This window comes from Lampris incognitus, chromosome 16 (assembly GCF_029633865.1).
Source record: "Lampris incognitus isolate fLamInc1 chromosome 16, fLamInc1.hap2, whole genome shotgun sequence".
In the NCBI taxonomy this organism is placed as follows: Eukaryota; Metazoa; Chordata; class Actinopteri; order Lampriformes; family Lampridae; genus Lampris; species Lampris incognitus.
The window spans coordinates 15,402,934-15,421,039 of NC_079226.1; the positions used below are offsets into that span (position 1 = coordinate 15,402,934).

At 42.6% G+C, this 18,106-nt stretch overlaps 1 protein-coding gene across 1 annotated transcript in view; it reads right to left on the minus strand.

The window, feature by feature from the left end:
* Nucleotides 1–16,082, minus strand: part of LOC130126339 (palmitoyltransferase ZDHHC14-like) — a 90,239-nt gene extending 74,157 nt beyond the window's left edge. The window contains 2 exon segments of the mRNA XM_056295811.1: nucleotides 14,320–14,610; nucleotides 15,721–16,082. Of these exon segments, the coding sequence (XP_056151786.1) occupies nucleotides 14,320–14,558 (239 nt within the window). The 5' untranslated portion in view covers nucleotides 14,559–14,610; nucleotides 15,721–16,082.
* Nucleotides 16,083–18,106: the final 2,024 nt, after the last annotated feature.

Here is an 18,106-nt window from a genome sequence, read left to right on the forward strand (position 1 = left end):
AAAACTGCATTATAGACAGAGCACGCACACAGTACAACCACAACACACAGTATCAACATATGACCGCAAGGTGTCCTTCTTGTTGCACAATATACAATGGCCAAGTAAATAAGCCATAGCAGCAGAGTAATAAAGCTGAGTTACTTACATGATCTATAATAAGGAGGGCTGCGTGGACGCTGAAGTGGAGGCTGTTGCTGTGGTCAAGCTTTTTGTGTCATTATATTCCCAGGTCATCTTCTTAGCCTTTTTTAGAAGTTCTCGATCGGGTGCGAATTTAAAGCAGGGGTCCTTGTTGTCGACCTTGACCATAATCACTGAGCTGAGTGTTCTGTCCATGTCAAGGCTAGCTCTGAAGTCAGTTGTTTTTACGGACTACACTGAAAAGTCTCTCCTCATCCGCATTTCTGTGAGGAATCACAAGCAACAAGCATGCCAGTTGCAATAAGCAACCAAATAGATTAATAGCGGATCCTGGCACCTTTACTTGCAACAGAAAAGCCCATGCCACATCCATCCCATGGTACACTGTGGTGGTGCTATCTTTAATCTCCAGCTTGATCTCTGCTTTGTTCTACACATGCTGTGGAATTTCCTCTTTTCGCAAACTTTGATAGTCCATAAATTCCTCCCACAGCTTGTCAATGGCGCTGTCCTCCCACTGTAGATGCATCTTGAATTTGTGTGTAATAAACTGCACACTCTCAAAACCATGTAAGGCCCGGTGATCAAAGTCCATGAATTGAGTGTGTGACAACAACTCATTGCCTAGTGGAAAGTTTGCCTTGAGATGTTCCACAGTTGCCACGCAGAAAGAGATTACAGCACTGTAGAACTTACTGACATCTGTGTCACTGACATCACCATTTTCAATCAGATTTCGCAGCTTGCACTAAGTTGTAAAGCCAATGAATATCTGCTTGTTTGGCTTCACCTTACTGCAATCGATGTGCATTACATTGTTATGTTTCTGTAAATCTACAGGATCAATAAATTTCTGCATCAATTTTTGAGCATATTTTCCATCTATGCATGACATGAATGCAGGGGTCCTCATGTTGAAAAAATAAGTTCAATTCAGTGAATGATGGCAATACAGCCTGGTAAAAGAGTAGATACACTTCAGACATATGATTTTGGAAATTGTCACATAGTTTGTTGAATCGTGGGTTTTGCACTGGGCCATTCATAGAGGCAAAGTAACTTTTCAGGGCAGGAAACTGCTTCAGGACCCTTTCAATCGCAGTTTGCAAACAACCAGCGAGTTGAGACGCGTTTGAGAATGGCTCTGTATTCAACATCACAAAATTCGCAGTAGCTAGCTAACTCGTTCTTCCTCTTACTTGACTTGTCAAAGTACTATAACAGATCAATAGCTAAATATTCAACATCAAATGCTATGCACTTAGTAAACCCACTACTCCCTTTCTTGGCTGCATTATGAATGATATGACAAGGGCATCCTACTACATAGCTGCTGGATTTTCCCGCAACAGCCTGGTTTTCACTGAATTTCTGCACCCCATGTTGACCGATGCGTTTTCCATTACAAAAGAAATGCAATTACTCCAGGGGATGCCATGTTCTGTCATTACATTGTTGACTTTGGAGTAAAGTGTCTCAGCATCTCCAGCATTTGTAGAGTACATGTTCAAAAACTCGTGCGAGACTCGAGTGTGACACTTTATGTCAAAGAGCCGTACAGTCACTGGGTTCGTTTTTTTGAGACCAGAGTCATTGCTCCCATCCATGCCCATTGAATATGGACCTTCATTCATTGATGCAACAGTAGGTGCAAGGAAATGTGGTGCTAGTGCATCATTAATTATACAGGATGTCTTGGTCACAGCTGAGGCATAACCTTTAGCGATTTCACTGTCTGGAAAGGCAGCTCTGACTAAAGGCCCGATGCGGTTTGCTGTGGTGATTGGTAAATTGTGTTCCATGAGAAAATTAGGAAATAAAACCTCGGCCTTGGTAATCTTCTGTTGCAATGGTGAAGCGTTTGGTCAAAAGAAGGTTTGCAATGAACTCATACCCACCACGGCTTGTTTCTTTTCTCTGTGCTCCTCGCCATTGATGTGACGTTCAACATCTGTCTGTCCTTGGTGAGCACAGCTTACAGATCTTTTGCAAATGTCACAGAAAAATTTGTAGATGTCCAGTTTGACTTGATGAATGCATCCATATTCGGAGATTACTTTATCCATTCACTGTTGAATTTGGTTTTATACGTGTGCGCACCGCTTAACTTTCGTTTCGACATTTTTGCTAGCTGTCGCAAACATCAAGTGGCACAAGCTGTAAACCCACCGTTGAGAAGCAAGATCGAGGAATGCATCGGATTGACTTAAGTAACACTCAACCAATTAGGTGGAGCAATGCTCAATCAATTAGATTTTACCTTGTTCATGTATTTGTGACACTAAAAAATCAAATCAAACAAAGTAATAAACTAAAGTATAGGTTATTTCGTTAACATGTCAATAGAGCTTTTTCCCTTGCTATGTATGAAGCTAACGAGTTCTGGATGGAATGCGTGAGATTTCGGAACCTATGCGTGAGACGGTGAGATGGGGTCTCAATGCGTGAGTCTCATGCCCAATGCGTAAGACTTGAGAGCTATGGTGAGGTTGTGCTATGCACAATAACAAACGACAGCTAACATAGCAGATTTAGCTAAAAATTCCAGTCTGATACTTACCCTGTCTGATATTCACAGCACAACAGAGTAGATTAAAGAATTCTCCACAGGTTTTAATTTTAAACCTCCTTGCCAAGTTATCTGATGGACAAAGCCAGGTTCATTAATTCCTCCCACCTAGAATTTTGCAGTGTGACCAAACAGGTTGTTTAACCCTCTGGAGAGTAGTCAGAGATCTTAAAAAACTGGCAATGATTTCAAGCATCATCAAATTTGCTTCTACATTAACTGATGGAAACGCTGCACTTGGTCATCGGGTCTTCTACCTCCTGCACATGAACAGACTGAATTAATAACCCTAGAGACACACAGGCATAGTACACATTTTAGTCAGGCAACCATCACCTTTTTCCTCACTGGCTCATTGTTTTTTGTTTTCCCCTCAATCCTCTCAGTTTTATACAAACTGCTCTCTCGTTTCAACGGCTATCCAAACACAGGTGTATATCAGCTTGCATTATATTGTGTGGATTGCATATGCTTTCTTTGCAACTCTGCCTCATAATGTGATCCGTCATATAAACAACGTGATGTTAAGTGTTAGTACAAACACAAAACCAATCAGCCAACCTAATGAACAAAGATATCCAAGGCTAAGGACCACATGTAACAGTGGAAAGTGCAAAAAGTAACCAAAAAACAGCACACTCATAGAAATAAAAAAGCCGAAGGTGACCTCTTCAATTCAGACTTTGCCATAACATTAGCATTTTGATACAAAGTCTGTCAAGCATATCTAATCAAAGAGGCAAATCAAAACTTCAACCAATGTTAAGTGATCGAATCGTATTCTCCTCACACTCCCTTAAACATGTGAATACACTTTGCTCAATCAATTTGCTAAATTAGGTGAAAACAAAATGAACCCTTAGATCCGAGATCAAAGGAAGTCAATGGCAAAACAGAACATTGCAGGGGAGAGGCCAACCATCTGCAGACCTTGAGAGGAACGGCACCATACAATGAGCCATGTTAGTGACTGCTCATTAACCCCACTGCTGCACAATACATGTGCACATGCTGAAAAAGGGAGGAAGAAAGCTGTAACACACAACTGGGCATAATGCCACGCACCATATAAAAAGGTGTTTGCATTTCAGAGTATGCAATCACTTTCCACTTTAGAGTTTCAAATCTGTCTCAGATGTAAACAACCATTTGTATTAATGTTTACATCTTTACTCCATCACATGTTTTGGTACCACGTGCAGGCCGTTTCCTGCTGTTTGTCTACTTCATGTCTGGTGTTATGCGAGATGTGGTTTGGATGTGTCACCCTTTGAGCAAACCTGCCAGACAGAGACAGAAACCTTGCTATTTTACTGATGAGCATAGATAACCCAAATTACACCAACAATGTCAACATGTAATGCTTAACAACAATTAATAGTCCAACTTTTGTAAACTAAGTAATGTATTGACCACTCTGCAAAAACAAGAGGAAGAGAGTTTCCCCATGGATGATTCAATATAAACAATGAGAATGAACTTTACTCTCTTTGCTAAAGATGGCCAAATCAAACACAGTGCTAAGAGTTAAGTAGTTACAACAAGTCAAGAGGTCAAAGATTGAGAAAGCAGTTCAGAGATGCTAACATGAAGCCAGATCCCATTTTCTGAGCCAAAAGATACATTAACCATTAACCTGCTCCACTTTCAGCAGGAATATCAACAATTCCAAAATGGGAAACATGGAAAGCCAAACTGGCTCAATCAATCTTTTGTGGGAGAACCATCACATGGAAATTATTTGAACATAAGTGAAAATTCAAATGGACCTCTTTTCAGGTTGATGGTAGGTAGACCAAAGAAGCATTAGTGTTGCATGTAGTGCAATCACATTACCAAGACTAACTTAATTGGCATGGTTTGGACAGTACAGGTATAGGACAAACACACTGACACAATACAATAACATGAAACAAACCTAACCCTTTTCTAATATATAACTTATTTCTGCCAGAAACCCTGTCATGGTAGTTATGGAAAGAGGAAACAGACTAGTTACTAAGCCTGATATATTTTGCTGAGCTACAAGTTCTCTGCTTAGGCCGCTCTGATGGCCAAGCAGAATAAACCGCCATTCTTACAATCCGCTCGTCATGTGGCTGGGAGGTTCGTATCCCAGACTCACCGTAACCGGTCACGGCCAGAGCATCCACGGGGTAAGGTATTCATTAGGCCACCCTTACCCGAGGGATAGTGGGTGTAGATCAGTGCAGTGTTCGGGGGAAGAAGAAAAAAAACAAGTTCTCTGCTTGCTCTTGTATGTCAAAAGCAAAATTACTTGGTTCTCTGAACAGGGCATATGGTAATTTCTGCCAAGTGGAACAGGATTTTCTATATAAAGAAATTTATGCAAGGCTTAAAGCCGAGATGAAATTAAAAATGCCTTTTTATAATAATAATCATTATTACTATTATTACATTTATATAGCGCTTTTCTAGACACCCAAAGCGGTTCACACTGAAGGGGTAACCACCACCAATATGTAACACCCACCTGGGTGATGCATAGCAGCCATTTTGCACCAGAACGCTCATCACACATCAGCTAGATGTAGCCTATGACATAATTACTATGAAATAAATATCAATAAATGCTGAATTTATTCTAACTCCAATTCAGATCAGAAGCCTAAATGTGATGAAATCTTCCCTCCGCATTCCAGGGAATCTCAGTGATCTTCTTAGGTGGCAAATCATAGAGCGCTAATACAAAAATCACACGACAAAAGGAAATATTGTGCATCTATTTAACAATATAGGCCAAAAAATACAAAGAAAAATCCCTTTTTGTATTTCTATATCAAATTCCAATCATGTTTTCTTCCTGTAAAACAAAACATGACGTGTGCTTACGTAGACTTGAACCAACCACTTTCAGCCAATAAAATCATGACATCCACCCATCAATCAATCTTCAACTTTTAGGCGCACAGAGCTAAGATTCATTAGTTAGCTAGCTAGCAACACGCCCATTTTTCACATTCAAATCAAATTCCTTCCAATGTCATGTCCTGCCTGTCTATCCTGTTTCCTTCAGATATATACTACGTCACAATATGGAAATCAGATACTCTCAAAATGCCGTTTCAGCTGGACTTTAATTTGTAAGTAAAAATGTTTTACAAGATTTAACTATATTCATGAATATGGTCTTTATGCAAACCAAAGATGGAATAGCATCACAATGGTGGAAAATATTAGGGGATGAAAAAATAACATCATACCATTGCTTAAAGGTCCCATGAAACAGCATTTAGAGCACCGCAAACTTCGGCAGTTTGAAGTACATCTGAATGAAACAGGACCATCTGGTGGGATTTTGTGAGGGGATGAAGTTTGATTTGAGTAATATCCAAAAATGGCTAGGCATTTTTAGAGGAATGGGAAATACATAGATATGCTTTTGGTGGTGGTAGAAGGTCACTCTCTCCGCCTCATACCCGATTCATCAGGCATTTCTTTAGTGTATGCCCACCAAGTGCCAGGTAACATAACTAAAAAAACTTTTTTTTTTCAGAAAGAGAAAAATTAAATGATTTTTTTTGTGAATTTCCAGAGCCAAGAGGTCAATAGCTAGGAGGTAACAAGAATTAAAATAATTTTTCATTCAAGTCCTTTATAAAATGTAATCCACATTTCTTCTTTTATTAAAAATGCCATATTTGATACATTTTCCTACCAGCAGCTAAAGCCATTTAACATATAGCACTCTCTAAATGCTCCTCTGCATGAATGCCATTTTTCCACTGGTACTGATTAGGTTCCCGCCAAGTATTCAAATGCAATAGCACACATACAGGAAACGTTTCAAGTCTGCCACAAAAGGAGAAGAAGACAAAGAAGATGAACAAGAAAAAGAAGATTAACAAGAAGAAGAAAAAGAAGGACTCTGCATGTCAAATGTGGGAGACTAAGCGATGGGTGCTAAAATATAAATCCAAATATTATCCAACACTTAATTATGTTTCGTTAAATGTTTAACATGGCTTGATATTTTGCTCAATATTACCATGTCAAATGACACTGATGATCAGTCTTCCATCTATCCATTATCCAAACCGCTTACCCTGCTCTCGGGGTCGCAGGGATGCTGGAGCCTATCCCAGCAGTCATTGGGCGGCAGGCAGGGAGACACCCCTGGACAGGCCGCCAGACCATCACACAGGGCCGACATATACACATTATACACCCACACACATTCATACCTAGGGACAATTTTAGTACGGCCGATTCACCTAACCTACATATCTTTGGCTTGTGGGAGGAAACTGGAGCCCCCAGAGGAAACCCACCCAGACACGGGGAGAACATGCAAACTCCACACAGAGAATGACCCAAGACGACCCCCAAGGTTGGACTACCCTGGGGCCTGAACCCAGGACCTTCTTGCTGTGAGGTGACCGTGCGAACCACTGCACCACCGTGCCGCCATAATCAGTCTTCTCTCTCAAAAATACGCACGCTACTGCTGGATTACCACCAGATTGAAAAATTGTTATCTGCACATGAACACTTTCTGTGCATTCAAGATCACGCTTGTTTCAGATGAAACTCTGGGATTCGCAGTATGAAAAAGAATTGCAACCACCGTAAATTGACAAAACCACCAAAATTTGAAAAACTAAGGATAAGCACTAATTTAATGATATAGTGCTTTTCAATGATAGAACTTTATACATCACTATATAGAATGAGCCCAATACCCCCGGGCCATCACAGGTAACATCTTTCTGGATCAGTGGAAACTCAAGGTCTTCCGATTCATTTGCCTCCCACAGGATGCATTAATCTCAAGAATAATCCAACCCAGATTACTGTTATCACATTTCTATCTAAATCCTCTTACAATGCCAGCCGTTTTTCAAAGCTCAACATGGGAGTGAAGCTTCAGACTCTCATCTCAGCCTGGCATTACCATGTGACAGTCCACTTCATGTTGCTCAATCGCACTCATTGGTTGTCCTCTCAGTGTCCTTAAAAAGGTACACCCCACAACCTCCTGCTTTCCTTCTGAAGCCAGCACACTGCAGCATAAAATGGCTTTAGAGGCAATCAATATCCTCTGATCTACAACAAAAAGCCCGTCAAACACAACATCCACCCGCTCCAAACCTTACAGCATCTTACTCTGCAACTTCTAATGTTCTTAGAGATCAGGAAGAGTTATCTGTTCCCATCAATTCTAAACACACCAGAGAAATGCTGCACCTAACAAAATACTTCAGTTTGCTTGATTCATCAATGATTACTGGTGCTATATAGAAGTAGTAACTTGCAGGAGAAAGGACAGTAGCAATTAGAGTGGAGAGAAAATTGTTGTGTTCCTCTTTAAGACAGAACAAAATGATGAAGCAGGCTAGTTAATCATTAGGGAAAGTAATGTAAAGCAATACTGAGAGGGCAATTAATTATTCTTGGCACAATGCATTAAAAGCATTTGGCTTTGTGGCCTTAGTTCTTGACACCCATTACTCAGATCTAGGCTATATGAATACAAAGATTTGCCAGTCACGTCTTTTATTTCATTTTGATTGCATTTGATGGCACTAAGGGGCAGATCATCAGCCTCCTTAGATCAAGGCCGAGTAATTTGTCAGTAAAAGAAAAGCTGACCTCCATTAGCTTTAGCCACAGTTTTGCCTGAATGTCAATGAAAGCTAAAATGCAACTGCCTAAGTTGCTTATTATTAGATTTTTTTTTCTTTTTTTTAGTTTCGTTATGGCATCATGATTTCCTGCCAGACTGCCTCACAAAACTGTTGTGGCCATGAGCACGAGTCTGCATGTGTTTGGGAGCCCTCAAAATGTGTTAGCATAACGTTCCAACACAAGCAATGCACTCATTTACCCCTGCTGGACCAAGGAGTGGATGTGCAAGCGAGAAAGCTGTGTGACTGACACACGCACACACACACACACACACACACACACACACACACACACACACACACACACACACACACACACACACACACACACACACAGGGGGTGTCAGGGTCAACTTAAGGCCCAAAGCTATTTAGAGGGAGGAGGGGAATTGTGGAAAGCGGACAGCTGAACTTGATTCCCAGTTTGACTGAGCCTTGGTGATAGAGCTGCCTCTCACCTCCACAGAAAAACAGACAGCAACAGGAACGTCCTGTGACAGGCGATGGACGACCTCTGAATAGACTACGTCACGACCAGGAGTTCACTAAACAAATTGATTACATTTGCCTGACTGACCTTAAGATGATACCATTCAACCTAAAAGTTAGTCTAACTGTCACACACCTGGTCCTCTCACTTTGTACCTGCCTAGAGAAAAATAAATAAGCTCCACCCAGATAAACTCAATAATCCACCGGTACAGGTAGATCATTCAATATCGAATTACTTAAGAGATATAGTTTTGTTTCCTCATAGAACTGCACCCTACTGAATAAAGAAAACAAGGGAAACAGGAAGTTCAGCATTCAAACCTAAATTTGAAGTTGTTTTTTTTTTATAAATCATCAAAAGCCTTTATTTGAGAGAGGGGGGGTGGGGGAGTAACATCTTTTGTTCAAAAGGATGTGCATAAAATCTGTGATGGTGTAATCTAGGAAGCAGGGCTGGTACTGTTCCCAAATCTGTATTTGGGCTATTGGGTTTGGGAAAATGTGTGTCTTTTCTAAGGGGACCACATGTACCGTGGGTGTGGTATCCCTGTTGAAGGCAAAAGGAGAAAGTCTGCAAAGAACTCTTTCGCAATATCTGCCTTCTATTATTTTGCCCCTGCATGCAGCGAGAGCGTTGCTATTCTTTGGGAGCACTGTGCAGAACTAATACAGAACAAGACGGAAGGGGTCAGCTTTTGCTCGATCTTTAATAACAAAAGAGCTCCAATTCGACATACCTGCTGCCTGGAGGGAGTTAAGACCTGTTGTATTTTTGAATGAAGTATCTTAACAGTGCTACTACCCCATAAGACCTGTGCAAAATGATGGGGGGGTTTTTTCCCCTCCACTCTGTTCACAGGGAGAGTCGTCCAAACACCTATTCAGGAAACTGACTTGATTTTAGTGGCTTTTTCTTTTTTAATCTATCGCTATATTCAGCCTGTGTACACAAAAGGAAATGCAGCATAGGTGTTGAAGTGGCTATTACATCATCAGCACAGGTCCCGTTTTGACGATAAAGCCACAAAACACAGCATTAAAACATTACAACAGAACTTCGGTTTAACTGGGCCAAGTCACAGCAGCGGTACCAGTGTTTCGTGCTGGAGAAAACACAAGCCTGTGAGGCTGTGAGAATGAGCGTAGGATGATTTATCTCAGGGATGGGACGGTTCCAACATCTGCTAACAGGATGATTTGCAGGATGACAAGTGCAATTTACTGTGATGAGCAAAATCAGGGGCGTAATCAGATTAAAATGTACCAACATAAATCCTGTAGTGAATATGCAGGTGAGGAAAGGTTGTGATTATTTCCTGTCTGTTGTGAATGGGTTCATCGCCAGCGTCATTACACAACTGGTGACAACTCCGCTTCGAATGGGCTTCAAATCACAGAAATGAGGGTGACATTTAAGTTTTGCAATATTTCGAAAGGATGTGGTGAAATCGACACCTACAGCAAATGTCAAGTGATAAGTATCACCTAAAAATAAGCCTCCTTAAAATAACCATTAGCTCATCCATCATTATTGTACTCTCTTACAAGCTGGCTCCACTCCTGAGGTATCGTTTGTATGCTTCTCTTCTTTCTCTTCAGACCAACTTTCAACAAGTGACTGCTGATGGCTAAAATCGCCTTTGCTCTGCCGTCCCATTTCATAGCAAAGCTTAATCACTGTTTCAAAAACTGCTTGAGCTTTTGGTCGATCCTAATCGCGTGCATTAAGAGGTTTACGAGGGGCCACTGGTGCACCAGCCAAATAGCCACAAATTCAGGGCATTTTTCTATCCAGTCGAAGACATGACTCGCCAGGATGGAGTTGGGGATTAGGCGATGACAGGGAGGGCGTGGGCAGAAAGTGAGTGGGTGTATTCCAACACTTAACAAGACCCTGCCTGCTAATGCCACCATATGCCCTCTCACGTGAGGCTGTGCTTGTTGCACATGGCGTTGAGGAAAACGCAAGTTAACAGTCATTTCAAGTGAACTGAACGGCTAGTAAAGTCTAAATTGTTTACTCATCACAAGGCAGACCCTGTCGGGCTATGGCTACGAGGCTCGCATGTTAGCGTCTGATGTTTTGTGTTGCTGTTTTGTTATTGAGGTGAAACCATTAGGCGGTAAGGAGGACTACATCACAGTGGCAAACCGCACGCCGGAGCATCCCAACAATTTCTGAATCACACAATAGAAGCAGACAATGCTGCCCGCTTCGGCAACTGGTGAAACAGCCAAGTTGGAGGTTGAATTTCTTTTACTGGAACACGCAAAGCAAACACGGAGAACATGTGGTAAATGTTGAAAGCCTAAATTTTCATCTTGAGAATGTTCCAAACAAAGGGGAGCAGCATTTCTGCCATGCCTCAGAGAAACAATACAAATCAGGGCTTGTAAAGACTGCTACACTTGTGTGAGAAACATCACAAAATGTTTTAGGAAAAACAAAAGACTGGCTGGACTGTACCATGACAGGACTCCAGTTGTTCCCTGCACTTCTTGACAAATTTCACATAGTTTTGCATCGCTTTTGTTCTTATTCCATAAACACAAGGCAGTCCAAAAAAAAGGAGCTTTTCAATTCAATCTATCATCCAGCAATGCCGACACGCACACATTAATCCACCCACTCCTTACTCATTGCGTCAGTATCGCAGTTTAGGCTTGATTAGTTGTGCATTACATGTCATAACATTACCTGTTCATTCGTCATCATCACTCAAGACTTTCTTTTCTATGAAATTACAAAGCCGAAGAATTTAGCCATCTCTGTGTACAACATAAACACCGTGGGTCTAGGGGTCTAATGCACCCCACCGCGTACACGTACATGTACACACACACACACACACACACACACACACACACACACACACACACACACACAGCCTCTGAACACCACTTCAAGACAATTGTGCCTGAGTGAACTTTTATGAGGCCGCAGCATCACGCATGGATGTTTGGGGGTGCCAGCAACAGAAAAAAAGAAACAGATCAAAGTCTGCCGGTCGCTAACAGGCTTCATCATGCATGCAAGCATGCATAGTAGAGCATAAGGGAGACGAAGGGAGGCGGAAGAAGGGAAAGGAATGAGGATGAGTAAACAGGTCTTCTTTGGTCAATGCTCTGCACTTTTTCTGCGTCCCCGCGCTCCCACTTTCTCTTGCTCGTTTCACATGTCTCGATGAGTCAGAAGAGCGGAGTTGGCAGCAAGTGTCAACCCCTTGTAACAGAGCTGGCTGAAGTGTGAAACACACCCTGGCACGACTGGAAATACGATACAGCAAGCTTGGTTACAAAGACTATGTAAAAATAAAGAAAGAAAGAAAAAGAAAAGAGGCACTCGCACATTGTGCAAGTGAAGAATGAAGAGCTGTTTTCCCACTGTGCTGACAGCTGGCAAGTGGGGTTAGAAAAACATCTAATCGAAACACATTACAGTTAATGACAGCCAAAGCCAATGTGCAAGTCCACTGACTATCGCCCTGTACAATAAACGTCTCCTTTTAGCTGATGGTTACTGGGTGGGGGAAAGGGAAGAAGGGAAGAGAGTCAGGAGGACTTGGCTGGCCAGGGAGCATCAGCAGAGAAGAGGCAAGACTGTGCTGAGCTGAAGCGCGGCTTTGTGATTCCAGAGTTTTCCTGAGAGCTGTCCCTTTTAGTCACAACAAACAGCACAGGACAGCATACTGAGCCCCTGGCTCCAGAAATAAAACCCTTCAGAGGGTGGGGCTATCGACAGGAAACATCTGGCATCCTCCAGGTGGATGCTGAGGAATATAATTTCAACAGCCAATGAATTCCACTTTCATTTAGAGTCATATTGATTTTGTAAACTGTTCTATAAAAGAGGGTTAAAGATATTAGCCTGTGATGGCTTCCTTCCGGTGGTCTAACCTTGGGTCACGGGTTACGTCAGTGCAGGTGACAATGTATTTAAAGATGGAGTCCAGAGGTCGCTGTTGATATGTAGGATTGCTGTTGTAGTGGATAACACAAATATGCATGTGGCAAACTGGCAGTGGTTTTGTGCAGTGTACTACAACATCCCAAAAGTTTCATTGGGACAGAGAGGATACTGGACACCAGCCACCAAATTATCGATTAAAAGTATTTTGCCCATTAGGCTCTCTTGTGAGTGTGAAGGGTCTTGCACAGATAAAAGTAGTCTTACTGAGCAACAAATCTCATTATGTAGCGGGGTTTTTCTCGAGCAAAGTTCTGGGGTTTCTGGAGCGACAGAGGTCAAAATGATAAGTCAGGGCTTAGGGGAAAGGGAGAGAATGTACTATCACTAATGACATAACCTGTACTAAACTTTAGCTGGGTCATTTTTTGTTTCTACGTGTTCTATCTATCATGTACTCTAGTCAAAGAGGAGCAATTTATCACAACTTGGATAAGGTATGGAGGACTGGCTGAGACAGTGTGGAGTTGAACCTGCAATCTGGTAATTACAGGTTGTTCTGTCAGTGAGAAAAAGGAAAAGGCTCCTTCAGGGATTCTTGGACTGTGATTAAAGGAGTACAAGCAGCACATGTAAAGAGAGATACTGTGCTGCTTGCCACTACAGGATCCTTAGGTTGGAAATAATGTTTCACAAAGAATACATTTTACAAAGACCCAAATGTCAACCAATATTAACCGCTTTAAAATTAATGAGTAGTTTGTGGTCACACTCAACTAAGCTGCCACTTTTGTCAAAAGTGGAACAAGATGCTTACTGACATAGCGCCCTGAACACTGGACCTCTGATTGACTGGCTCTCAAATCACTAGGGTAGTGGTTTTCAATCCCATCCTCTGGGACCCACCGAACTGCTGGCTATTTTTTCTACAGGGTAGTTATGTTAAACTTTTATGCCAGGTTAGAAAACCCCAATTAGGCGGTTGGATCACCTCAAACAACAGGTGAACGTAACCAACTACCTGGCAGAATAGAAAACCATCAGTGCTGTGTAGGTCCCAGGGGCCTGGTTTGAAAAACCCAGTTTTATCTCATATTACGTTGAAAGTGGGAAAGATGAACTGCCTACTGCTTACTTCTACCACCTACAACATGCATCACCATGTATTACGTGTGAAAGTGGTGATGGGCAAACACATAAGCATCTTTTCAAAGTAACCGCAAAAGAATTTCTAACTGAATTACCTCAGGACTCCTTAAGAGTCACTGCTGATTAGAATGGATATGCATATCAAATTTTCTTAACTTCAAAACACAGAAGCTTAATCCCTAACCAGATCGCAACCAAATCTCAGTGTGTATATGCTCTAAGTTTACCACAAGCAATACAAGACATCTCCAGAATGATGTCATACTGAGACAAATGACCCAAAAATGGAAATAACTTTTTTTGCAGAGGGTTCATGAAATCTCAGAACATACTTTCAAAAAAGTGCATGTGCATAGGCAATTCACTTCACGCATCAGAGAAAGACAGGATATTATGTAAATAATACTCACTCGAAAGTGAAGAAGAGGCCACATGTGACCAGAATGAGGACAAGTGTGAGGTAGAACACCCCTGTCTGCCTGGCCATCATAATCCTCCCATCACAGTAAAATTTATTCCGACCAGGGAAGGACTCCCACTTCTTCTTTGGGGTCCTCTTCTTATAAGGGGTCTCCATGGGGGTGGAGCTACGAGTACTAATTTGGCTGTACTCACACTCTCTCATGGACTCAGAGACCCCGAGATGCATCAGTTGCTGATTAAATCCCCACAGCTCAGCAAGTCCTGGGACAGATGTGCCTCTGGTGGACAAAAAAAAAAGATCAGTGGAGAACAACAGACAAGCAATCTCATTTCTTCTCTTGCAATTGACAAATAGTTTACCATCATTAGATAGGACAATCTTAAGTCATACGATGTTCTACGGTGACACAAATGAACTAACAGACATAACACAGTCAGTCAGAAGTGACAGTACACATATGACAAAGACACACTGGCATTACTGAGACATATGGCTGGTTAGTTATTGCTGAGGGAGGAGGGATACACACTTCTAAGGTAAAAGAGGGTCTGAAAAAAATCCATTATACTGTACTGTGGTATATGTAATGCACAGCTACACAGTCTTGTAACTTGTTTAATTTGTTAACAACACCAGTAAAGCTGGAAATCTGTTAACTTTACGTAGTTTTGCTGAAGTGACTTAACTTGGCAAACTTTACTAGCACCTCACAGACAGCACGGATCACTAGCCTGCAGCCTAACCTGGCTCACGTTAGTTAGTTAGTTAGTTAGTTAGTTAGTTAGTTAGTTAAGCTAGCTAGATAGCTACTTTATTAATTCCCCAATTGGTTTTGAACGACAACACACATTAAACGAACAAGAGCACTATACAGACATATTGAACAATTAATCTCTTGTAAAAAGGCATTAAAAAATCCCCCCAAAATAAACCAAAAAAAAAACCCCAACATTTCAAACAACGCTGGTTTGGTCGGGGAGGTTTGTTGCACGGTGTTAAGAGTAATTAATAAGAAGTACTTTTTGTTCAAAAGAGCCATCAAGTAACACCATCGAGCAACGAAAGTCAAGAGTGCTGCTGAAGCCACTCGCCAGAGCTAGCTTAGCTCGGCTAGCCTGTTTGACGAATAACCGCCAGGTCGCCCAGTTAACAGAGTTAGCTAGTTGTCCGCCAGTTAACTAGCTCCTGCGCCTCATCCACAGCGGTCACACCGGGGGGTCATACAGCCCCGACACTTCAGACCATCGCGGACGACGGCTTTACATTCACGGTTAAAGTCCAGCGCATAGCATTACAGGGGGAAAACCCCACCGACGCTTTAACATCCCTCCGACCCGCTCGGCGGCGGCGGCGGCGGCTACGCGGCGGCCACGACGGCTGCGCTTACCGGAGGGAGAGTGGTAGTCGTGCCGGGGGGGGGGTGGTGTTGGTGTTGGTGTTGTCGCGTAGCGTACTCCGTTCGTTAACCGGGTTTGCTGCGAGCTAACGACAAAATGAAGAACACCATTTTCCCCCCCTCAGAAGTTGATCACGAAGGGCAACTGAGTTTCGATGTGATGACTCAAAAAAAAAAACCCAACAAAAAACCCAAAACAACAGCAGCAGCGGCGGCGGCGGCGGCAGCAGCCAAATCCAGAAAACCCGCACACGACGGACGGGGTACACTCTGTCTAGAGGAGCCGGAGCATCCTGGCTGCTCGCCTCTTAGGAATCCACCAGATCAGGGTACCGTGTTTCTGCTTCTGTTTCCCGCAGCGGCACACGCAGAGAGGCATCGGATAAAATCAACAACAAAAAAAATCGAAATTCCTCAGCATTTCTTCTCGGGGGGGTGGGGGGGGGTGGAAAGTTGCGATGTGTCTCCTTAGCAGGCAGCGAGTCGGCGAGACCTCCGTCTACATGGCCGGGACCCACACACGGCGCTGCCACCCTCGCAAACAACAAACAGTAACATGGGAGCACACAGGAACCTTCAAGCCAGCAGCTCCTCCTCTGTTGTTTTTTTTTTTTTTTTAACAAAGGGTGAAGTCACTTCGGAGGAGGTGCAGAAGGAAGATTGGAGGACGATGCAATCATCGTTTCAATAATGACCTTTTCTGTAGACACACACACACACACACACACACACACACACACACACTGCATCAATCAAGACAGAGACAATGTCTGTTACTGTTCTGCGTCTTAGCTGAAACCAGGCAGAACATCTCGCTGTGATTGGATAAACCAAAGAAACATCTTTTTTTGTTTGTTTCATTTCTTATTTTATTCAACTTTAATGTCATTGTGCAAAGTACCCGCATTCCAAACATTTGAAAGCTGCAACTGCATACTCTCAGGACAGAGCCAATACTGGGCTTGATGTGCAAGGAGCTTTCAATCTCTACTAATGCAACTACTGATACTACTAATTTTAGTAATATAGTGAATCTATTATTTACATGGTACAAGGGGAGCAGCAGTAGAGAGATATGCGTACTATCTTGACAGTGCAGTCCTGCAGTTAGAACTAATGACACCGTTATCATATTAAGTTATGTGCATGGTGCAACATAGAGCACAGATAAGAGATATGTACGTGGTAACAACACAGTGAGGCGGTGGGATAAAAGAGTCCTAAGTTGTAAACAGAGCTAATACTAATAATGCTTAACACGTTACTTTAGATACGTGGCGCAAGGTAAGGTTTTGATTATGAGCCGTAAGTTATTTAATATATTGGGGGATGACTTGGGGGGGATGATCGAATAACTGAACACATCAGTGCCCAAAACAGATGTGCAATAACGCTGCAATATAAACTTCTGACCTCTTCTTACCACCTACGCAGGCTCATACGTGTCAACACACACACACACTCACACACACGTTCGATACTCCTCAACTTCAACTCTGAAATAACCCAACCAGCCTCGCTTAGCTCATTCACTCCCACTCCTCCTTTCATTGGAGAAAAACTGCAAATCCAACGACATTTTACGTAATCCGAGTGGTCTGAGACGTTCTGAATCGAATCAGGGGCTAAGATTGCCCCCATGTTGAAATACCTACACTGCCAAAGCATTCGGTGTATAGTAGTAGCTTGGAGAATTCTGTGGTTAGGGCCCATATTCAATTTGACTTAAAAAAGTATCAGAAAGGAAATGGTTTTAAGACTTCCAGAGAAAGGGGAAATATCACACACGTACACACACGCAAGCACACACATGCATGCACGCACACACACCATCCATCACCACATCAGACAGAGCTCACCTGACAGGACCAGGACTGAGCATTGAACGGAGAGACCTGCAGAAAGCCAGAAACAGCCCAGCTGGTCAACAATGCAAACCTGAACCCAGTCAGATTCCCCCCGCCATATTGTATGTGTATTCAAGAGGACCCCAGAGAGCTGAATCAGTTCATCTGGACACAAGGTTTAGAGGGAGAAACGTTTCATCCCTCATCTGAGTGACCTCTCCAGTCTCAGCTGACTGCAGGTACTCCCACCCTTATAAGTCAGCCGAGACTGAAGAGTTCACTCAGATGAGGGATGAAACGTTTCTCCCTCTAAACCTTGTGTCCAGATGAACTGATTCAGCTCTCTGGGGTCTCCTTACCTGGATTATTGAGCATGCGTCAAGATATTCAAGTGGATGTGAAATCAGCGAGACACCGGATGATGGGCGTTGCAGCCGTCCTCCTACACCGTTGCTCACAGTTCCAGGGTAAAAGTGTTCTCCTTTATCTAGAAAGGAGAACGTTGAGAAATTGAACCGAGCATCAACGCT